This window comes from Pongo abelii, chromosome 9, assembly GCF_028885655.2.
Source record: "Pongo abelii isolate AG06213 chromosome 9, NHGRI_mPonAbe1-v2.0_pri, whole genome shotgun sequence".
NCBI classification, from domain to species: Eukaryota; Metazoa; Chordata; class Mammalia; order Primates; family Hominidae; genus Pongo; species Pongo abelii.
In genome coordinates, this window is record NC_071994.2 from 7,416,802 (window position 1) to 7,441,641 (window position 24,840).

Below are 24,840 nucleotides of genomic sequence, written 5' to 3' on the forward strand. Positions count from 1 at the left end.
TATATTAAGAACTACTTTATCGCCAAAATAAATACCAACAAAAACAACAATCTGATTAAAAACTCAAATTCTGGCTTGGCGTGGTGGCTCATGCCTGTAATCCTAGCACTCTGGGAGGCCTAGACAGGCAGATCACTTGAGGTCAGGAGTCAAGACCAGCATGGCCAACATGGTGAAACTCCATCTCTACTGAAAATACAAAAATTAGCCAGGCGTGGTGGCACACACCTATAATCCCAGCTACTCAGGAGGCTGAGGCAGGAGAATCACTTGAACCTGAGAGGCGGAGGCTGCAGTGAGCCTAGATCACGCCACTGCACTTTGGCCTGGGTGACAGAGCAAGACTTCATCTCAAAAAACAAAAAAACCACAAATTCTTCCAGTTGACTACTACCATCCTACTGTGCCCTGCTATCAGCAGGCTGGGATGTACCCTACTAGATTCCTCTGCAATGCACAAATAAGCATACACTTTTTCTTACATTAGTGGGATGGTACTATACATACTGTTACATGTCCTACCTTTTTATTCAACATATATCAAGAATACAACTTTCCAATTTTAGAAATGTTAAGGGTATCTTGGTCGGGTGTGGTGGCTCACGCCTGTAATCCCAGCATTTTGGGAGGCCAAGGTAGGCAGATCACAAGGTCAGGAATTCAAGACCAGCCTGGCCAACATGGTGAAACCCCGTCTCTACTAAAAATACAAAAATTAGCTGGGGTGGTGATGCGTGCCTGTAGTCCCAGTTACTCAGGAGGCTGAGGCAGGAGACTTGCTTGACCCCAGGAGGCGGAGGCTGCAGTGAGCCGAGATGGCACCACTAAACCCCAGCCTAGGTGACAGAGCGAGACTTTGTCTCAAAAAAAAAAGCAGCTGGGTGCGATAGCATGCCTGTAATTCCAGCACTTTGGGAGGCAGAGACGGGTGGATCATCTGAGGTCGGGAGTTCAAGACCAGCCTGAACAACATGGAGAAGCCCAGTCTCTACTAAAAATACAAAATTAGCCGGGGTGGTGGCGCATGCCTGTAATCCCAGCTACTGGGGAGGGTGAGGCAGGAGAATTGCTTGAACCTGGGAGGCGGAGGTTGTGGTGAGCCGAGACTGCACCATTGCACTCCAGCCTGGGCAAAAAGAGTGAAACTCAGTCTCAAAAAAAAAAAAAAAAAAAAAAAATCTCATAGTAGGAAAACCCCATTCTACCTATGTACACTTTCAGGAGTCAACATTACCCACAACTCCTCCCAAACAGAACCTTATACACACGCTGATAGCTTTACCAGTAAGGCAATACTTTACTTTCTTTTTTTTTTTTTTTTTTTTTTAAGATGGAGTCTTGCTCTGTCACCCAGGCTGGAGTGCCGTGGTGCCATCTGGGCTCACTGCAAGCTCCGCCTCCCGGGTTCATGCCATTCTCCTGCCTCAGCCTCCTAAGTAGCTGGGACTACAGGCGCCCACCATGACGCCTGGCTAATTTTTGTATTTTTCTAGAGATGGGGTTTCACCGTGTTAGCCAGGATGGTCTTGATCTCCTGACCTCATGATCCGCCCACCTCGGCTTCCCAAAGTGCTGGGACTACAGGCATGAGCCACCATGCCCGGCCTACTTTCTTTCTTTTTGAGACAAGGTCTCACTCTTTTGCCCAGGCTGGAGTGCAGTGGTGAGATCACAGCTCACTGAAGCCTCAACTTGCCCAGCTCAAGTGATCCTCCCACTTCAGCCTTCCACGTAGCTGGGATCACAAACACACACCACCACACATGGATAATTTTGTATTTTTGTGGAGATGAGGTTTCGCCACGTTGCCCAGGCTGGTCTCAAGCGATCTGCCTGTCTCCGCCGCCTAAAGCACTAGGACAAGAGGTGTGAGCCACTGGGCTCAGCCCAAGTCAGTACTTTTTAATGTCCTATTTTTTCACTTAATCCCCTTCCAACTCTATATTCTATGACTTGTTCTTCAACACTGTAGAATCTAAAAAAAGCCCTTTTATCACAGCACTGAAATGCACTATTTTTCCTTGGAATATTATGAATATCTCATCTACCACTTTTCCCCTCATCTCTTCTACTAATTATTTCTGAAAGCCAGATAGGTTACAACAGCAAACAATTCCTTTCTCTGCAGGAAGGGTAAACTGTACTAGCTTTGTCCCCCGCTGAAGTATAGCCACCAGTGCTATAAGCACCAAGTTTTCTAGCACTTCAAAGTCCCCAGCTGTGCAGTGATTCAGCACCTACCCAATCTAATGCTTTTTTCTTTTGAGTGATGCTCAGATTCTCAAGGTATGCAAGCTCTAAGCTTGCTATATCTTTTCTGAGATTTAGCATAACTGATCAAATATAGGAATAATTAATCTATTTGATCTTAAGTGACACTATACCTGCAAAGTTGGAATCTAAATCTGTTGTCTTCTGACCTCAGCTACATTTTGACTGTGGTTTTGGGTAAACGAGAAGCTGTGGACAAGTCTCTGGAGGGAGAATTCAAACACTGTCGGCCTGTGTAGTCATCTCACTGGCTAGTTGTTCCTCATGCTCTGGCCTCTGCCACTATATCTTAGCCAGTGATGGCAGTCACGTTTTTCAGTGGTCCCTGATAAACACAAGCAAGCTATCTCCGGACACTTTTCATAATGCTAAGCCTCCTCTTTAGATGTCTCTTCTTAACTCTTCTCTCTTCTTGCTGACTCTGCTTAATATTTAACCCAAATCTTTCTACTTTTTCCCTTGGTATACCATTGTACCACTCTGTCACCTCAAATCTCCTTATTTAGCTACTTTAGTTAAACTACTCCAATGGATTTTTTGTTGTTGTTGTTGAGACAGGGTTTCACTTCCGTCACCCAGGCTGGAGTGCAATGGCGCAATCTCTGCTGACTGCAACCTTTGCCTCCTGGGTTCAAGGGATTCTCCTGCCTCAGCCTCCTGAGTAGCTGGGACTACAGGCGAGCGTCACTATGCCCAGCTAATTTATACATATATATATATATTTTTTTTTTGGTAGAGATGGGGTTTCAACATGTTGGCCAGGATGGTCTCAAACTCCTAGGCTCAAACGATCCGCCTACCTCAGCCTCCCAAAGTGCTGAGATTACAGGCGTGAGCTACCACGCTCAGCCTCCAATAGTTTGAGGGAGTTTGTATATTTCTACCGCACTTGACCTTGTATAATTGATTAGCGGATTATTATATGGCTTTTTACAACTGAATTTAATGGAGTCAAATCTATCTATAGACATTCCCTAGGGCTGAAAAAACATTTTTTAAAATCATGAAATAGAAACACAGATACCCAGGCCAACAGAATGTTATGACATCCCCTAGGGCTGAAAAGACATTTTTAAAAATCATGAATTAGAAATGCAGATACCCAGGCCAAAAGAATGTTATGAGGTGTAACCTTAGAATTCTTTTTTCTTAGGGTCCCTAAGACAATTACACAAGTTAAAAGTCTCAAAGGTCACAATTTAGTCCGGGCGTGGTGGCTCACGCCTGTAATCCCAGCACTTTGGGAGGCTGAGCCGAGTGGATCACCTGAGGTCAGGAGTTCGAGATTAGCCTGACCAACATGGTGATACCCCATCTCTACTAATAAAAATTAGCCGGGCGTGGTGGCATGCTCCTGTAGTCCCAGCTACTCAGGAGGCTGAGGCAGGAGAATTGCTTGAACCCAGGAGGTGGACGCTGCAGTGAGCCGAGATCACGCCACTGCACTCCAGTCTGGGCAACAAGAGCAAAACTCTGTCTCCAAAAAAAAAAAAAAAAAAAAAGTCACAATTTAAAGTTTCCCACATACATCCATAATGGAATATAAGTCTTACCACAATGGAAATGAAAAATCTGAATGTCCTTTGTTCATTTAAGGGTATGAAATAAGTCTGGGAAAGTATGGCTAAATTTGTTTTGTTGCACACATGAATCATTATAGAAGTAGGACCACACCTACCTGGAACTTTGTCATTTCCTCCCATAAATAAAAGCCATGATGATATCAACTGCCTCTTCTTATAGCAAATATTATAAAACCAAACTATAACACTAACTGTCTAGTTTCTATCACTACTAAGAAGGACCAACTTCACCAGGTTTTTGCCCCTTTTAAGCCTCTGTTATTTTTTACCTTTTCACTGACGCATAAACAATATAAGATCTAATTAAAATGTCGATTTTAAAAAGAATAAAAGATGAAGTCCTATCCTAGTCTTTGGAATTCTTTCCTGAGGTGGCCAGGAGAAGCTGAGAAGCACCTCATCTGGTTATGTGGTGGCCACGGAAAACCTGAATGAGGAATCAAGGATGGAAAAGACCTACTATGAGACATTTAGTCCATTTTCACTGAGGTCACAAAATTATTCCCTATAAGTTTTTTTTTTTTTTTTTTTTTTGAGACTGAGTTTTGCTCTTGTTGCCCAGGCTGGAGTGCAACGATGTGATCTCAGCTCACTGCAACCTTCACCTCCCGAATTGAAGAGATTCTGCCTCAGCCTCCCCAGTAGCTGGGATTACACGTGCCCGCCACCATGCCCAGCTAATTTTTTTTTTTTTTTTTTGAGATGGAGTCTCACTCTGTCGGCTCACTACAACCTCCTCCCCAACTGGGTTCAAGCGACTCTCCTGCCTCAGCCTCCCAAGTAGCTGGGATTACAGGCACCTGCCACCACACCTGGCTAATTTTTGTGTTTTTAGTAGAGACGGGGTTTTACCATCTTGGCCAGGCTGATCTTGAACTCCTGACCTCATGATCTACCTGCCTCGGCCTCCCAAAGTGCTGGGATTACAGGCATGAGCCATCGCACCGAGCCTTTTTTTGTATTTTTAGTAGAGATGGGGTTTCACCATGTTGGCCAGGCTGGTCTCGAACTCCTGACCTCAGGTGATCCGCCCACCTTGGCCTCTCAAAGTGCTAGGATTACAGGTGTGAGCCACTGTGCCCGGCCCCCCTAACTTTATAAAATGGCTTAAAAGTAGCTTAAAATAATCTATGTGAGAAGGTTTTCAAAATAACATTACAACTTGTCGATTAGCTTTCTAATATACATACCCATTGTTCCAAACACTGATTTAAAAAGAAAATTGCTATTTCTAGCTTTACAATTCTTGGTCTTCACACTAATTGTTACTTAGGAGGAAAGACTTAAAATAATTTCCTCCAGTTTAGATAGCTCAAGGTTGGGTGTGGAGGCTCACGCCTGTAATCCCAGCGCTTTGGGAGGCTGAGGCAGGCAGATCATTTGAGGTCAAGAGTTCGAGACCAGCCTGGCCAACATGGTGAAACCCCATCTCAACCAAAAATATAAAAAAGTTAGCCAGGCGTGGTGTCTGTAATCTCAGCTACTCAGGAGGCTGAGGCACGAGAACTGCTTGAACCTGGGAGGTGGAGGTTGCAGTGAGCCAAGATCTTGCCATTGCACTCCAACCTGAGCGACAGAGTGAGACTCTGTCTCAAATAAATAAATAAATAAAAATAAAATAAAATAAAAAGCTCAAGTCTAGATTCCTTAAGAAAAATATACAATATGAAGGGGAGCTGGGGGAGGGACAGCATTAGGAGAAATACCTAATGTAAATGACAAGTCGATGGGTGCAGCAAACTGACATGGCACATGTATGCCTATGTAATAAACCTGCATGTTGTGCACATGTACCCTAGAACTTAAAGTATAATTAAAAATAAATAAATATAAAAAAATATACAATATGAAAAAACTTGATAAAGCAATGGGATGAATTATTTTAAAATGACGCTTTTCCCAATGTATTTAAGTCTTGATGCTAGATAAATTTGAATCTAAAGATGCTAAAGCTACTCAGCATTAACCCAGCATAGAACAATTTCATTTCTCTCAATCTGCTTAGGATGAGACTCCTATCAGTCACTTTTGTCCTGCGTTTTATCTCAAGGTAACTGAAGTTTAATGTAACATTTCTTATATAAATATTTTCTTAGGGTCACTTTATTTTTGGGGTCAGCCTGAAACCTATGTTTAAGACTAAATTTATAAGTCTTCAATGAACACATAAATGTTAATATTTTCAAAACAGGGACATAACCTCATTCTAGGAATGAAAACACTGAGCAGCAATAACAAACACACATGCATATTAACTTCTCTCTGACTGAACCAGAGATCACCCAAAATTCCTATATTTTCTCCCTCTGAATCTGGAAACTGACTGCCATAGCCGGATCAGTAGCTGTTATGTAACACATCAAACCCTTACCTTTACATCAGCAATGAGAGCATCTTCATCTTCTATCCCTGTGGGGACACATTTCTTGTGCAGTGGCAGAGACTCCAACTTATCTACAAGGCAGCGAAGGCCTTCAAGCTCAAAATGGGTCAGATGCACTTGCCTGTCCTTTCGGGGAGCACACTGGGGATCCCACACTTGTCCATTGTGGGAGCCCCGGCTAGAGTCAGAAGATGAGTCCCCAGACAAAGTTTTCTTCAGACTTGGAAGACTTCGGCAGGTTTTGCCCAGTCCATCATAATCCAGGTTGACTCCATTCGCTACAGGGCTAGTGAGGACAGAACGCCTGCTGCTCAAGCGTCGGGGTTCTCGATCCACTGCTTCCTCGTCCCCATTCCCAGACTCCAACCCATTTAACTCCAAATCTGTCAATGTGAAGGAAAAATGCAGTAAGAACATTTCACTTTGCCATGTGATCAGCAAGAGAAATAGGTGGCATGATAGGGGCCTTGAGGCTATAAATGACAAAATTACCACATTTAAAAAAATAGTCTATCTTTATTCCAACCCATTTGTCCACTGTTGAAAATCACAGTTACAGGTAGAAACAGGATCCTGACCTAGGAGGACATCTAGGTAATAGTCAATTGGATTTTTTAAAGTTTGGGTAGGACCTAGTCTTTGAACTGTGTACTAGAAATCAGTTACTTATCAAAGTGGTTGTAAGTCAGTTTCAAGTTAAAGCTTGAATCTGGGATTATAATTTCATTACCTTTTAAAAGAGAAGACACTAAGAAGCACATATGTTTAAAAAATAGTTTTAGCCTGGGCAACATAGTGAAACCCCATCTCTACATTAAAAAAATTAGCTGGGTATAGTGATGCATGACTGGTCCCAGATACTAGGGAGGGTGAGGTGGGAAGACTGCTTGAGCCTGGGAGGTTGAGGCAGCAGTGAGCTGTGATCATATTACTGCACTCCAGCCTGGGTAAGAGAGTGAGACCCTGTCTCAACAACAACAAAAAAACTTTTCTTTTTTTTGTCTGAAGTTTTGGTCTTAAAATTAAGCTTTGGAGCTGAACTCCTAACAACATTAACAAAACGAAGTGACTATTTTTGAAAAGGAAGATTTTGATAGTCAAAACACCGTGATAATGTTCACCGGTCTTTTCTATTATAATTTAGAAAATGCAAGAAGGTGCAAAGCAGTAAATAAGTCATCCCTTATCCCTCCACCCTACGATAACAACTAAACAGTACAATATATTTTCTTTTTAACAGATTTGTATGATTTAACAGATTTAACATGTTTTAACAGATGTGTATGATTATGTGGGTTTTTTTTTTTTTTTCAGACGGAGTCTCCCTCTGTTGCCCAGGCTGGAGTGCAGTGACGCAATCTCGGCTCACTGCAAGCTCCACCTCCTGGGTTCACGCCATTCTCCTGCCTCAGCCTCCCGAGTAGCTGGGACTACAGGCACCCGCCACGACGCCCGGCTAATTTTTTGTATTTTTAGTAGAGATGGGGTTTCACCATATTGGCCTGGCTGGTCTCTATCTCCTGACCTCGTGATCCGCCCACCTCGGCCTCCCAAAGTGCTGGGATTACAGGTGTGAGCCACTGCGCCTGGCCTAGATGTGGGTTTTTTTTTTATGTTGTGGTTTGTTTTGAGATAGGGTCTCGCTCTGTCGCCCAGGCTGGAGTGCAGTGGTGTGATCTCGGCTCACTGCAAGCTCCGCCTTCTGGGTTCATGCCATTCTCCTGCCTCAGCCTCCCAAGTAGCTGGGACTACAGGTGCCCGCCTCCACGTCTGGTTAATTTTTTGTATCTTTAGTAGAGATGGGGTTTCACCATGTTAGCCAGGATGGTCTCGATCTCCTGACCTCGTGATCGGCCCTCCTCGGCCTCCCAAAGTGCTGGGATTACAGACGTGAGCCACCACGCCCGGCCTAGATGTATTTTTTTTTTTTTTGAGATGGAGTCTTACTCTGTTGCCCAAGCTGGAGTGCAGTGGCGTGACCTCAGCTCACTGCAACCTCCGCCTCCTGGGTTCAAGTGATTCTCCTGCCGCAGCCTCCCGAGTACCTGGGACTATAGGCGCGTGACACCACGCCTGGCTAATTTCTGTATTTTTTAGTAGAGACCGGGTTTCACCATATTGGCCTGGCTGGTCTCGAACTCCTGACCTCATGATCCGCCCGCCTTGGCCTCCCAAAGTGCTGGGATTACAGGTGTGAGCCACTGCGCCCGGCCCATTTTTTATTTTCAACTGAGAATATAAACTATGAGTAAAATTATGCAGTAAAAGTAAAATGCTAAAGCAAAAAGTATCTTGCTTGGATTAAAGATTCCATAAGAACATGTGATCCCAGGATATTATGGTGTTGAGTCCTTACCAATTTCTGACACAGAAGAGTCTAAAAATGTATACTGAAACTATACTGTCATCTAATTAAAATATTTCTCTGATAGATGTTGGGGAAACTTGAAAGCACAGCGATAAAGAGCATAAACTGCAGAGTCTGACCAACCTGGTTTAAGCTGTGAAGCTGAACCAAGCTGGTCAGACTCTAAAAGCTGTGGCTTTGCCACTTATTAATTTTAAGCTCATGGACAAGTTTTTAAATATCCTTGAACCTTAATGTTCCCATTTGTAAAATGAGGATAATAATACCTATCTCTAAGGTAATAATAAGAATTTAATAAATGTAAACTGCTTAGTATAGTCCCTAGAATACAACAGGTTATTTTGATGATGTATTCCTAGTTTTTATTGTGCCAAAGACCATTCTTTATACAATAAAACACATTAGACAACTGGGCCAGGTGTGGTGGCTCACAGCTGTAATCCCAATGCTTTGAGGGGTGGAGGCAGGAGGACAGCTTGAGGCTAGGAGTTTGAGACCAGCCTGGGCAACACAGCAAGACCTCATCTCTACAGAAAGTAAGAATTAGCTGGGCGTAGTGGTGTATGCTTGTAATCCTAGCTACTCAGGAGGGGGATTGCTTGAGCCCAGGAGTTTGAGGTTACAGTGACCTATGATCACGCCACTACAATTCAACTTGGACGACAGGGCAAGGCCCTGTCTCTAAAACAAAAACAAAAAGCATATTAGACAACTGATCATCTTTCTTTCTTTCTTTTTATTTCACGACAGGGTTTCACTCTGTCGCCCAGGCTAGAGTGCAGTGGCATGATCTTCGGCTCACTGCAGCCTCAACCTCCTGGGCTCCAGTGATCTTCCCACCTCAGCCTCGTGAGTAGCTGAGACTCGAGCCACCATGCCTGCCCAATTTTCTGTAGTTTCTGTAGAGATGGGGTTTCGCCATGTTGCCCAGGCTGGTCTTGAACTCCTGGGCTCAAGCCATTCGCCCACCTTGGCCTCCCAAAGTGCTAGGATTACAGGCGTGAACCAGTGTGTCCGGCTTGATCATCCTTCTTGAGGAGCTAAGTAATAGCAACTCAGACAAAGACCAGATCCAGAGTATTTCATTTGGCCATTAACTCACAGCTGGGTACGTAACTGGTATTCAATTCCAATGAATGAATTTGGTACTTCCAAGCAGAGCAATTAAAAAACCAAGAACATATTGAGTGACAGCCTACTGAGTATTTCGGGCCTCACCCTCAGTCCTAAGCGGTGTCTTCAAAGCTCCTTATAGGCAGAATACTTACCCATGCTGAGGGACTCTTTCTGAAATTCCTTGGTTAGGTGGGAACGGTTGGTTATGCAGTACACATAGCGCTCCAACACATACCAACACATCTCATAGTAGAATGGATAGCGAAACTTATTTGGAACCTACAGAGGAATACAATAGAGAAAAGATGATGATTTTCAAGGAAAGAGAGTACAACAAATGGAATTACTGCAATCATTAACCCAGGAAATACTCTCACCAGTCAACCTGCAAACCCAGCTTGGCATCTGAAGCAAAAACTTAAGTAGAACCATCAACTTAGAAAATGTTGGTCTTGAGAAACAATCACTAAAGATAAAGGGTACTTGGGAGGCCCAGATGGGTGGATCATTTGAGGTCAGGAGTTCGCAACCAGCCTGACCAACATGGTGAAACCCTGCCTCTACTAAAAATACAAAAATTAGCCAGGTGTGGTGGTGCACATCTTGTAATCCCAGCTACTCGGGAGGCTGAGGAATGAGAATCACTTGATCCTGGGAGGCGGAGGTTGCAGTGAACTGAGATCACACCTCTGCACTCCAATCTGGGCTACAGAGTGAGACTCCGTCTCAACAACAACAACAAAAAAAGGTACTTGAGGAAGACCACTTAAAACCACCAAGAAGCTGTCTTTGTTGAGTGGGAAAGCATCAAAACAATGAAAATTTCGGTTCTGGGACAGAGTGAAATGTAAGAGTAAGACACAAAATACTTGAGAAAAAGGCATGCAAAGTACTCTTGCTTTACTATATTTGCCCCTGAATCAGAACGCCATGGAACAAAGAATCTCATGGAAAAACACGACATGAGATGAAGTGACATGTTCATATTAGGCTATTACAAATACTAAAATTTGACTGGAGACTCACTCTCAGACCATGTCTAGTCTAGGGCACCAGGTTGGGTATGTTCTCCACTATCGATGCTCAGCTTGCCTGCCTCATACTTTGTAGTCTGCCAAAATGGTATGTCCACAAACCAGATTAATGTTCCATATGACTTAATCAATCACTATCTTTATTTTCTCTCCATTCTTCCCAAAAGAGCATTTTCATTATTATTTCAGCTGGATACTAATTTTAAAAAGTACTCTTTAGATATATCACAGTCCAGGAAAGGACAAATCAGCACAGATTAATCAGTGAGGAAGACCAATGATGGGGACTATCCTAAATATATTTGGTTGCCTTTTTTTAAAACCATTTTTTTTTAACTTTTAGAGACAGGGTCTTGCTCTTTCACCCAGGCTATCATCCTCCCACCAAAGCCTTCCCAGTAGCTGAGATTACAGGTGTATGCCACCACACCTGGCTAATTTATTAACCCATTTCCCTTTTAGAAAATAAAAGAGCAGCTCGCGGCCAGAGCTCATTTAATTTTACATAAACACGCTCTTTGATGCTGAAGGAAATCTGATTGATTTTCATTTGTTTGTTTTTCGAGACGGAGTCTTGTTCTGTTGCCTAGGCTGGAGTGCAGTGGCGCAATCTCGGCTCACTGCAAGCTCTGCCTTCCGAGTTCACGCCATTCTCCTGCCTCAGCCTCCCGAGTAGCTGGGACTACAGGCGCCTGCCACCACGCCCGGCTAATTTTTTGTATTTTTAGTAGAGATGGGGTTTCACCGTGTTAGCCAGGATGGTCTCGATCTCCTGACCTCGTGATCTGCCCGCCTTGGCCTCCCAAAGTTCTAGGATTACAGGTGTGAGCCACTGTGCCTGGCCGGAAATCTGATTGATTTTCAAGGTGAACATAAAATATAAAAACTGTCCTTGGAGTTATTTCTAAACAAAACTAACAGCAGGATGGTCTGAATCATCAGGATCGTCTATTTCAGAAAAATCAGATCCATCAAATGAATCTCTGGCCAACAACTGTTCATGAATGATATATTATTATTATTTTTTGAGATGGAATCTCGCTCTGTCACCAAGGCTAGCATGCAGTGGTGGGATCTCGGCTCATTGCAATCTCCACCTCCTGGGTTCAAGCGATTCTCCTGCCTCAGCCTCCTGAGCAGCTAGGATTATAGGTGTGTGCCCCCACACCCGGCTAATTGTTATTTTAAATTTATTTATTTATTTATTTTTACTATTTTTTGACACAGAGTTTTGTTCTTGTTGCCCAGGCTGGACTACAATGGTGCAATCTTGGCTCACTGCAACTTCCACCTCCTGGGTTCAAGCGATTCTCCTGCCTCAACCTCCCAAGTAGCTGGGATTACAGGTGTGCACCGCCATGACCAGCTAATTTTTATGTTTTTAGTAGAGATGGGGTTTCACCATCTTGGCCAGGCTGGTCTCGAACTCTTGACCTCAGGTGATCCACCCGCCTCAGCCTCCCAAAGTGCTGGGATTACAGGCATGAGCCACCATGCCCAGCTATTTATTTATTTAGAGACAGAGTTTTGCTCTTGTTGCCCAGGCTGGAGTCCAGTGGCGTGACCTCGGCTCACCACAACCTGCGCCTCTGAGTTCAAGTGATTTTCCTGCCTCAGCCTCCCGAGTAGCTGGGATCATAGGCATGCGCCACCACACCTGGCTAATTTTGTATTTTTAGTAGAGACACGCTTTCTCCATGTTGGTCAGACTGGTTTCGAACTCCTGACGTCAGGTGATCCACCCACCTCGGCCTCCCAAAGTGCTGGGATTACAGGTGTGAGCCAGCGCACCTGGCCAATTGTTGTATTTTTAGTAGAGACGGGGTTTCACCATGTTGGCCAGGTTGGTCTCAAACTCCTGACCTCCAGTGATTTGCCTGCCTCAGCCTCCCAAAGTGCTGGGATTACAGGCATAAGCCATCACGCCTGCCCAAGAATGATGTTAACATCACGCATAGGAATGCTACGTTTTCTAGGATTTGACATTTTCAGCAATCAAGAATAACTATATTTTGTAAGTGGAAATACCACTACTAAAAACAGAATGCTGTAAATAGAATGATATCTTTTGTTTTCAAAGTCAGTATACTAGAGTGATGTAAAAATAATAAAAGTGAGATAGTTCGTGGCAAAGTTATCTTGGGGTAAATGCTGCAGCCGCCGGGCGTGATGGCTCACACCTGTAATCCCAGCGCTTTGGGAGGCCAAGGCAAGTGGATCACCTGAGGTCAAGAGTTCGAGACCAGCCTGGTGAAACCCTGTCTCTACTAGAAATACAAAAATCAGCGTGGTGGCGCATACCTGTAATCCCAGCTACTCAGGACGCAGGGGCAGGAGAATTGTTTGAACCTGGGAGGTGGAGGTTGCAGTGAGCTGAGATCGCACCACTGCACTCCAGCTTGGACAACAGCAGCAAAACTCTGTCTCAAAAAAAAAAAAAAAAAAAATGCTGCAGCTGCCAAGTGCCACCGGTGAGTATCATTGGGGAAATCAGAAAGAGGTTAATTTTGGCCGGGCGTGATGGCTCAAGCCTGTAATCCCAGCACTTTGGGAGGCCGAAGTGGGTGGATCACAAGGTCAGGAGATCAAGGCCATCCTGGCTAACACGGTGAAACCCCATCTCTACTAAAAAGACAAAAATTGGCCGGGCTTGGTGGCGGGCACCTGTAGTCCCAGCTACTCAGGAGGATGAGGCAGGAGAATGGTGTGAACCCGGGAGGCGGAGCTTGCAGTGAGTCGAGATTGTGCCACTGCACTCCAGCCTAGGGGACAGAGGGAGACTCCGTCTCAAAAAAAAAAAAAGAAAAGGGTTAATTTTTGGTAGGGACAGGGTCTCACTATATTATCCAGGCTGGACTTAAACTCCTGGGATTAAGGGATCCTCCGCTTCAAACTCCCAAAAAGTGCTTAGGATTATAGGCACGAACCACCATATCTGGCCATACAGTTTTTAGAGAGGCCATATTTCAAAAGGATAAGCCAAATGATATTGTTTTGAATATGCAGCTCCTGAGAATGTTCCCATCTCCTCCCATATTGTAGGGATGACTTCACCTACCCGTTTTCAAACTCTATATCAGGTAGTCTTCCTGAATCATGGAGAACTGGATAGCAGTCCCTTTTCAAAAACCTTCACCAGGCCACAGGGCATCACTGGGGAATAAGGAGATCACTCTCCCCATGGCAAGGCAGGAGAGGAGATGTACTTTTCATAGTTAGCCCCAATCAATTTTCTAATGCACAGTAGCCAGACCCCGATTCTGGGTTCTTATGTGGCTAAAACTTTAACAACTAAAAGAATGACTCTCTTACACAAAAGTAAAATTTATTTATTTCTGACTAAGGGAGACAGAGGAGACAGACAACAACTAATAGGTATTTGGTCCCTCAAAATTAAATATAATACACTATGCCTCTCCATTAGCCTTTTAAGTATAGCAACACTTTCTGGAAGAGTTTTTATTAGGAGTTCAGGACAACTCCAAATTCTAAAGCCCTCTGGAAATCAGTTGAAAGCTGAGTAATAATGACAGTTTAAAAAAAAGAAGAGTCTGGGCATAGTGGCTCACGCCCGTGGTCCCAAGGCTTTGGGGGCCTGAGGCCGGAGGACTGCTTGAGCCCAGGAGTTTGAGACGAGCCTGGGCAGCATTGTAAAACCTCATTTCTACAAAAAAATAAAAATAAAAAAACTAGCCAGGTGTGGTGGTGTGCGTCTGTGGTCCCAGCTACTCAGGAGGCTGAGGCAGGAGGATCACTTGAGCCTACGAGGTTGAGGCTGCAATGAGCTGAGATCATGCTACTGCACTCCAGCCTGGGAGACAGAGTGAGACCCTGTGTCAAAAATAAATAAATAAATAAAACAGAAAGAAAGAAAAAAGGAAGAAAATATGAAATACAGGCATTAAAATTTTGAGTTTTTACTTGTAACTTATAAGACTGTATTAATTATAGCCAAGAGATACCACATACCCAACCTGACCCCATTGCTTTTTACTTATGCTGCATATCAATTTCTAAGACTGGGTTAGCATTTTTTGGAAACAATTTTTTTTTTTTTTTTTTGAGATGGAGTTTCATTCTTGTTGCCCAGGCTGGAGTGCAATGGCACGATCTCGGCTCACTGCAACCTCCGCCTCCCGGGTTCAAGCGATTCTCCTGCCTCAGCCTCCCGAGTAGCTGGGATTACAGGCATGCGCCACCATGTCCGGCTAATTTTGTATTTTTAATAGAGACGGGTTTTCTCCATGTTGGTCAGGCTGGTCTCGAATTCCTGACCTCAGGTGATCTACCTGCCTTGGCCTCCCAAAGTGCTGGGATTACAGGCACTAGCTACCACACGCGGCCACGGAAAGAATTTTTAAAACTCCCCATTATACAATTATTGAGCCTTTAAGCACTATTAGAATAATTACCAACACTTAAATTTAAATAGTAAATTTCTACATTGGTATGGCAGAAGTAACCAGAACATTGTCTTGTTTGCAACATGCTTTGTATTTCTTTGGTAAAGCATTCCCTATACATTCTCTTAACTTTATAGAGATTTTTATAACTCTAGAGATTAGTAACATATCAAATGAATGCCAGGTTGGTATTTTCACATAAAAGGTTGGTATGGAAAGCAATAAAAAATTGCTGTGTGTACCAATATAGTAAACACAATGAAATTTTATGGGACTACAGAAAGATTTTATTTGGAATTAAATAATTAAGCCGTTCTTGGAAAAAATAGAAAACAATGATTAGACACTGAAATTTTTGATAAAGTCTAGGAATTAGATAAATCAAGATGAATTTTTACCAGTTAAGAGTTTGTAGGACTCTTTTTTTCCTTTTATTTATTTTTTCTCTTATTCTTTTTCTTTTTTTTTTGAGACGGAGTTTCACTCTTGTTGCCCAGTCTGGAGTGCAATGGTGCGATCTCGGCTCACTGCAACCTCCGCCTCCCGGGTTCAAGCGATTTTCTTGCCTCAGCCTCCTGAGTAGCTGGGATTACAAGCATGTGCCACCACGCCTGGCTAATTTTGTATTTGTAGTAGAGACAGGGTTTCTTCATGTTGGTCAGGCTGGTCTCAACTTCCTGACCTCAGGTAATCTGCCTGCCTGGCCTCCCAAAGTGTTGGGATTACAGGTGTGAGCCACTGTGCCTGGCCTTTTTTTTTTTTTTTTTTTTCTTATTTTTCTTCTCTTTACGTAGAAAACTCTTCATGCAGGGATAAGGTGCTCACTTTATGTTACTGAATGTATATTTTCCTTTTCTTCCCTGAAACTGAACCAGTTAAGCCCCAGGTATAAGAGTCATCTTTAACCATAAAAAGGGAACACATTCTAAAAACCAGTTTTCAGACTAAATCTTAGAATGGGTACATAATTACCTCTAAGAATGACAGAGTTAAATGGGAGTATTTTACTATGGAATTACACATTTTTTTTCTTTTGAAACATTTTCCCTATTTTAGAATATTTACCTATTTTAGAATAGACATCTTTTTTTTTTTTTTTTTTTTAAATTAACAGTCTGTGTCTCACTCTTCCACCCACACTGGAGTACAGTGGCACCATCATAGCTCACTGCAACCTGGAACTCCTAGGTTCAAGCAATCCTCTCACCTCAGCCTCCCCAGTAGCTAGGATTACAGGCATGCGCCACCACACCCAGCTTTGTTGCCCAGGAGAGTCTCAAACTCCTTGCTTCACATAATCCTCCCACTTTGGGCTCCCAAAGGGTTGGGATTACAGGTATGAGCCCCTGTGCCTGACCTGTACTTTTGTTACTCTTAACAAATAAAAAGAAATGTACTTTTATAAAATGTGTTGAAGCAGCACTGGCTTCCTCTCTTAATTCTACTAATAAGGCAATTCCTGTAACTCCAACAATAATATCAATGGTGTGTATAGTGATACGTAACTCCTACACCAAAATAAATGTTGCAAAATAGGCACCATAATGGTTGACTATTATCGCAGTACATAGGTCAGTGACCAATCCTTATAAAAGTTGTGAATTCTTCATTAATTGCTATTTTTAAATTTTAAATACTTTTAATTCTACCAAAAAGTTTCAAGAGCAGTAGCACTAATAGTTCTACACTCTTCTCTGCAATTCTCCAACTGTTAACATTTCTCCACGTTTGCTGATCTTCATACTAGCTTAGTATTCTGCTAAGTTACTTGAGAGTAACTTACAAACATCACAACCCCCAAATATTCTAATTGCTATTTAATCCCAGTATCATCTATACTTCCATATAGGATTCAGCCCTTACCAATTAGAAGTCTGCTAAAAAAAATAAGCCCTCATTATCTAAGGTGGAGGCTACCCAGCAAACAACACTTAGTGGATTTGGCCTGCTGCCTCTTTTTATGATTCCTGTGAACTAAGAGTGTTTTTTACCTTTTTTTTTTTTTCGGGTCAGACAAGTAATGTGCTGACGTATTAACAGTAACAAGGTTCAAGGGTGGCGTCTTTCACATACGTGCATGAACACCTAATCATGATCATGAACTATAAAAGGATCGTTTTTTACATTTTTTAATGGTTGAAAAAAATTTAAGAGTATTCTGTGACTTGTTAAAGTTATCTGAAATTCAACTTTCAGTGTCTATGAATAAAATTTTATATTATTTGAGCCATACTCATTTAAGTATTTCATGCTATAAGGTAGGGTTAAACAGTTACAACAGATACGAAGCCTAAAATATTTACTACCCACGAAGCCTAAAATATTTACTATCTGGTCCTTTGCAGAAAAAGTTTGTCAACTCTTGCCTTAAGGTATCCATTGTGTATAATAAATTAACTTTTTTCTATGCATCTAGAAAGGTATTAGCTGTGTATCATCCTAGGGAAAACTGAGAAAATAAGATACACAAATTATTTTATTTTGGGCTTAATTCTCTCTTAAAACCCCAGTGGAGAAAGACAGTATATACATTTATATAATTAAAGTAAGATGCTTTGAGTATAATCATCAGTGTAGAAAAAGATACATGAATTTAAAGTTCTGAAATTTGAGTTGATAAGCCCCATTACACCAAATTATTCTGTGAGCATAAAAATGAAACACATGGCTCAAGAGATTACCAGAGGTAAATGTCTGGCCTTATAAAAATCCAAGATACTGTGAGATGCAGTAGCTCACACCTGTAATCCCAGCACTTTAGGAGGCCAAAGCGGGCAGATCACTTGAGCCCAGGAGTTCAAGACAAGCCTGGGCAACATAGCAAAAACCCATCTCAAAAAAATACAAAAAACTTAGCTGGGTGTGGTGGCATGTGCCTGTAGTCCCAGCTACCTGGGAGGCTGAGGTGGGAGGATCAACTGAGCCCAGGGAGGTCAAGGCTGCAGTGAGCCATGACTGTGACACTGCACACCAGCCTGGGCAACAGAGTGAGACTCTGTCCCAAATATTAAAAGAAAAAAATGTTACTTTTTCCCATTCACTATGGTGTTGGCTAAAAAATAAAATAAAATAAAATAAAATAAAATGGAAAGAAAAAGAAATCCAAGATACCAAAAACCTCACAGAATTGGAGTCCCCAAAACCGAGTATGTAAATCGTGTTAAAATTTTTATTTGGCCAGTCGTAGGGGCTCACACCTGTAATCCCAGCACTTTGGGAGGCTGAGGTGGGAGGACTGCTTGAACCAGGAGTTCTAGACCAGCCTGGGCAACGCAGTGAGACCAAGTCTCTACGAAAAAAAATTAAAAATTAGTCAGATGTGGTGTGCACCCGTAGTCCCAGCTACTTGGGAGGCTGAGGCAGGAGGATGCTTGAGCCTGGGAGGTTGAGGCTGCAGTCATCCATGATCACGCCACTGCACTCTAGCCTGGAAAACAGAACAAGATTCTGCCTTAAAAAAAAAAAAAAAAAAAAAAAAAATTAAATTTAAAGTTTTGTGTGCTCCCAAAACATTGACACTACATTTTAACTGAAAGAAAAATGGAAGTTTTGATAAACCATCAATGAATCTCTTGTAACATCTATCTTAACTGGAGTAAACCTCTTCACATCCAACTGTTACATAAGATTACTTACCCGTGTCCGATCTTCAATGTTGTATATTTTTAACTGCATAGGGATGTTGAAGCTATGCAAAAAATTGCCCCCAAACACTAATGTGTCTGTAGGAGTATACACAGCATGAATCCAGCCTAGAAGAAGGGGAACAGAGGGCAGTGGCTGAAAACACACACTACAGTAAGTCTCTCTCAGAGAACTAGTACAAGACCCCTAGATCACACTCTTCACTGATTCTGCTTCTTAGTGGTTTGTCAAGTTACTTAATCTCTCAAAGCCTCAATTTCCTCTATAAAACCAGGATAAATAATACCTCTTATGGTTGCTCGTGAGCATTAAATGAGAAAATGCACATCAAATGCTTAGCACATAATAAACGTTTACTGGAGCACCAACTATAAACCAGGCTCTGTACAAGATAGTTTACAATTCAGGGGTGTCCAATCTTTTGGCTTCCCTGGGCCACACTGGAAGAAGAATTGCTTCGGCAACACATAAAATACGCTAACATGGCCAGGCGCGGTGGCTCACGCCTATAATCCCAGCACTCTGGAAGGCTGAGGCAGGTGGATCACGAGGTCAGGAGTTCAAGACCAGCCTGGCCAACATGGTGAAACCCCGTCTCCAGTAAAAATACAAAAATTAGCTAGGCATGGTGGTGCACACCTGTAATCCCAGCTACTCAGGAGGGTGAGGCAGGAGAATTGCTTGAACCGGGACCTGGGAGGTGGAGGTTGCAGTGAGCCAAGATCACGCTACTGTACTCCAGCCTGAGGCTACAGAGCGAGACTCCATCTCAAAATAAATAAATAAATAAATAAATAAATAAATAAAATATACTAATACTAATGACAGCTGACAAGCTTAAAAAAAATTGCAAAAAAAAAAATCTCATAATGTTTTAAGAAGGCTTATGAATTTGTGTTAGGCCACGTTCAAAGCCATCCTGGGCTGCATGAGGCCTGTGGCCTGCAGGTTGGATAAGCTTGGTTTACATGTGTTCTCATTTATATTCCTTATAACAAAATCAGACACAGATTTAAATATTTGCTCTAAGCGTAGTATCTAGCAGGTAAATACATAGTCAGAATCCTAATAGAGGTCTGTGACTCCAAAATCTGTGATCTTTGTAAGCACTTACTTTGATTTAATGACTTGATCAAAAACATCCCTGACTAAGCACTCCAGCCTTCACGGCCATTCCCTAGAATAGTAGGCAGCTCTTCAACATAGATTGTGTATCACCTGCAGAACAGGTCCTATCTATAGAGATTCTAAATTACTAGGGCTAATGCAGAGCCCAAACGTGTATATCTGAAAAGCCTCTGTTGGCAATTCTTATATACTTTATTGGAAAACCACTGCCTTTTCAAACTGAAAACAAAACAAAACCTCAGCATCTACTCCGTAATGACAGGAAGAAACACTGTTGTTTTCTGCAGACCCCAGCATCATAACTATTCTGGGTGGTAATCCATCAATTTCTTTTTCATGAAGAAAAAAATGGCTAAATAACCCACTCTTCCCATTTTGCTTACCTGAGGGAATGACGAAGGTATAGCCCTGCTTGAGCTCAATGCGCTGACAATCTGACACCCGGTCACCCAGAAAGATGTCTCCCTGTTTCCCTGACAGCAGCCAATTCTCGTACAGCTCCAGGTTGTGGGCTGTAGGGGGGATGAGCCAGAAGACCTGTGAGTTAAAAAACTTTAGTCTGTTAACAGCCATTGACATGACCCAGTCGTCTCCCTCAACTGATAAACAGGTACAAAATTAAGACCACCAGGTAGAAGAAAGGCAAGCATTTTTCCCAGCCTATAGAACTTGACTATTTGGTAAACCCTAGAAGGTCCAAGGCAGTAGATCTTTCTTATCCTCCACTTGATCCAACACCATTAAGGCTTCCCTGGGGTTTGACTACACACCATCCAGGACTCGGAGAGAAGAGGGACATTCAGCTCATTACCTGGGCAGTCCCTTAAACACCTCTGACTTCCATGTCTGGCTTCCAGACATGTCTGGCTTCCAGAGTCCTAAGTAGCACAGTTAATTAGGCACAGTATCTTCAAGAGACTGGCTCAGGTTGTTTTGTCCAAGGTAGTAACTAAGATCAACAGGGCTTAAAGGGATCTGAAGTAAACAAAATGACTTTTGGATTTGGAGACATAGTTGTTCTGATTAAGACTTTTTTTTTTTTTGACGGAGTTTCACTCTTGTAGTCCAGGCTGGAGTGCAGTGGCACGATCTTGGCTCACTGCAACTTCCACCTCCTGGGTTCAAGCGATTCTCCTGCCTCAGCCTCCAGAGTTGCTGGGACTACAGGCGTGCGCCACCACGCCCAGCTAATTTTTGTATTTTTAGTAGAGACAGGGTTTCACCATGTTGGCCAAGATGTTCTCGATCTCCTGACCTTATGATCCGCCCACCTTGGCCTCCCAAAGTGCTGGATTACAGGCGTGAGCCACTGTGCCTGGCCAAGACCTCATGTTTTTTGTTGTTGTTGTTTGTTTCTTCTTTGAGACAGAGTTTTGCTCTTGTTGCCCAGGCTAGAGTGCAACGACGCAATCTCAGCTCACTGCAACCTCCACCTCGTGGATTCAAGTGATTCTCCTGCCTCAGCCTCCCGAGTAGCTGGGATTATAGCCATGCACCACCACACCCAGCTAATTTTGTATTTTTAGTAGAGACGTGCTTTCTCCATGTTGGTCAGGCTGGTCTTGAACTCCCGACCTCAGCTGATCCGCCCGCCTCAGCCACCCAAAGTGCTGGGATTACAGGCATGAGCCACCATGCCCGGCCAAGACCTCATGTTTTAAACAAGGCATTATCTATTCTCATTCTAGTTCTACTTTTCTCTTACAAATGCATTCACTGCAAGTAACAGAAAAAAGAGTAACAAGAGTATAATACTATAAACCTCCGGTATTAATTCTAGATTTCCATTTGCATATAGCATTCAGAAGCATTTTCACAAGCTGGAATATAACTGAATGAATAAAGATAATCCTTCAAAACCTATTTACATCCTCAAAAAGGACTTAAAGGCTCCCTTTGGCCACATTTCAGACCAATGGCTACATAGAGGGAAAATTGGTTTAGATCTTCATTTGCTGATTTCACAGTGAATCTATCCAAAATTCGTGTTCCCTTCCACTATTTATTATACTTCCAAGTACAGAAATTATCTTGTCCTTCTAAAATCACTTCTTTGGCTTCATTTGGAGAATTCTGATTCAGGAATCTAGAAACAGGACTATTGAGATTTACTGAGTGCTGTGCCAATGGTGTAATGATAGTGAACTAGATGAATACTAATTTCTACTGAACACTAGCCAATAAGGTGAACTTAATCTATAATTCTTTCCAGATATGAATGGGGACAATTCCCTAACAGATTCATTTCCAGGGTATATTAAGCATACATGAACTGAAGCAAAGTTATACAATCAACTTCAGATTCCAACCCCTATCACAACTATGACCATACCTTTCCCCCTTGATGGATGTGATACCAAACAGAGGTACCACCAAAGTCCACATGGAAGTCAGTATAGCAGCCTCGAACACTCATTAGACAGTACCTGACCCAAAAAAAGCAGCAGCATTAGTGTACTGATGGAAAAAAGTACATCTGCCCCACCAAAATGCCATACTCTCCTCTTGTATACTCCCATTATCTTCCACTTAATTAAGTTCCAGAAGGAGAAAAAGCAATGTGTTTTCAAGTCATCACGTTATCAGAAAAAGGTTTTTTTTTCCCTCTACCCTATTGACTAAAATGTAAGTTTTTTTTTTCCTTTAGCCATGTGGTTGTGTGCTATGGTATGCTCACATACACTCTTCCTTGTGGAACTGTAAAGTCTCATCTTTAAATAATTCATCTTTTTAATCATTTAGGATACAGAGCAAAGCTTGTAAGGGAGAAGCCAATCCTTGCTATTACTTTGGTCTCCCACAGCACACGGAGAAGAGGCAGGGCGCATCACTTACTTCTGCACTTTAGGGTACTGCATCTCCAAGATGGCATTGGTTGATTCAGTCTGGCTTTCCTTCAAGTGCCTTGGCCACATGTTGTCTACCCAGTCAATGAAATCCACCTTTAAATAGAAGGAGGAAACACTTGGGCTCCAAGGGAAAGGTTGGGGTCAAAGATAATTTTAAAGTCAAGAAAAGCAGAATTTCTGAAAATACACAACAAAAAACTATAATTTAATTATAACCAAATTAAAACAATCTGTTGGTGAATCTTAGGATTACTAGGCAACCATCCTAGAAATAACTGTTATATGAGAATAAAGATTAATCATTCCATCAAATGATAATAGTAAAGACAGCACTAGTCAACATGGAATCATTAATTATGCAATAGTGTATAACTATGAACTCTCTTCTATGTCAATACTCATATAATTTGCTTTATTTTTTAATCCAATAAAAGGTGTTGTCTGGAAGGTATCTATAAACTCAGCAAAATATATACCATTGTTAGAACAGTTAAGATGTCAAAAGTTAAGCAAAAAAAAAAAAAAAAAAAAAAAAAAAAGAAAAAAAATCCAGTATAGATTTATAGCCTTGCATTGACAATGTGCTATAGAAACTACCAGCTTAGGAATAAGAAGCTCCAGGTCTGTCATGTCTTTTCAAGACCATATAAGGCTCTGGAACTCATCTACAAAACTAAGATAGACCAGGCACAGTGGCTCACACCTGCAATCCCAGAGCTTTGGAAGGCCAAGGTGGGAAGATCACTTGAACCCAGGAGTTCAAGACCAGCCTGGGCAACACAGTGAGAACCCATCTCTTCAAAATAAAAAAATAGTCCGGCTCAGTGGCTCACACCTGTAATCCCCAACACTTTGGGAGGCCAAGGCAGGCGGATCACCTGAGATTGGAAATTCAAGACCAGCCTGACCGACATGAAGAAATCCCGTCTCTACTAAAAATACAAAATTAGGCCCAGTGCAGTGGCTCATGCCTGTAATCCCAGCACTTTGGGAGGCCGAGGCAGGTGGATCACGAGGTCAGGAAATCAAGACCATCCTGGCTAACACGGTGAAACCCCATCCCTACTAAAAATACAAAAAATTAGCCAGGTGTGGTGGCGGGCGCCTGTAGTCCCAGCTACTCAGGAGGCTGAGGCAGGAGAATGGCATGAACCTGGGAGGCGGAGCTTGCAGTGAGCCGAGATCATGCCACTGCACTCCAGCCTGGGCAACAGAGCAAGACTCCATCTCAAAAAAAAAAAAAAAAAAAGAAAAAAAAAATTAGCTGGGCATGGTGGGGCATGCCTGTAATCCCAGCTACTCGGGAGGCTGAGGCAGGAGAATCGCTTGAACCCAGGAGGTGGAGGTTCTGGTGAGCCGAGATGGTGCCATTGTACTCCAGCCTGGGCAACAAGAGCGAAACTCCGTCTGAAAAAATAAATACATAAAATAAAATAAAATAAAATAAAAAAATAGCCAGGCGTTGTGGCATGTGCCTATAGTCCTAGCTACTTGTGAGGCTAAGATGGGAGGTTTGCTTAAACCCAGGAGTTTGAGGCTGCAGTAAGCTATGATCACCACTGCACTCCAGCTTGGGCAACAGGGCAAGACTGTCTCAATAAAAAACCCCAAAACACAAAAAAACTAAGATAACTACTTCAAAGATATGTTGTAAGGATTAAATGTAAACACTTTTAAAATTTTGAAATAATGTGAGAATACAGAAATCTTTTTTTTTTTTTTTTGAGACGAAGTCTTGCTCTGTCACCCAGGCTAGAATGCTGTGGTGTGATCTCAGCTCACTGCGACCTCTGCCTCCCAGGTTCAAGCAATTCTCCTGCCTCAGCCTCTTGAGTAGCTGGGATTACAGGCACCCGCCACCGCATCTAACTAATTTTTTTATTTTTTAGTAGAGACAGGGTTTCACCATCTTGGCCAGGCTGGTCTCGAACTTCTGACCTCAGGCGATCCACCAGCCTCAGCACCCCAAAGTGCTGGGATTACAGGCATGAGCTACCATGCCTGGCCAGGAATCTTTTAAATAATATTGGCTGAAAAAAGAAGTGAAAGCAATATGCAAC

At 42.6% G+C, this 24,840-nt stretch overlaps 1 protein-coding gene and 1 non-coding gene across 8 annotated transcripts in view; both read right to left on the bottom strand.

Moving 5' to 3' along the window:
* KDM2A (lysine demethylase 2A) overlaps nucleotides 1-24,840 on the bottom strand; it is a 150,144-nt gene that overhangs the window by 21,080 nt on the left and 104,224 nt on the right. For all 7 annotated transcript variants that reach the window (XM_063728058.1, XM_024255093.3, XM_054525557.1 and 4 more), the window contains 6 exons: nucleotides 22,767-22,873; nucleotides 22,264-22,357; nucleotides 20,315-20,468; nucleotides 18,795-18,910; nucleotides 9,874-10,000; nucleotides 6,226-6,620 (listed from right to left, as the gene is read on the bottom strand). In XM_063728058.1, the coding sequence (XP_063584128.1) occupies nucleotides 6,226-6,620; nucleotides 9,874-10,000; nucleotides 18,795-18,910; nucleotides 20,315-20,468; nucleotides 22,264-22,357; nucleotides 22,767-22,873 (993 nt within the window). The remainder of the gene's footprint in view (nucleotides 1-6,225; nucleotides 6,621-9,873; nucleotides 10,001-18,794; nucleotides 18,911-20,314; nucleotides 20,469-22,263; nucleotides 22,358-22,766; nucleotides 22,874-24,840) is intronic.
* On the bottom strand, nucleotides 17,166-17,272 carry LOC112135670 (small nucleolar RNA U13). The gene has a single exon (XR_002916923.1). It is a non-coding gene; the product is annotated as a small nucleolar RNA U13 (small nucleolar RNA).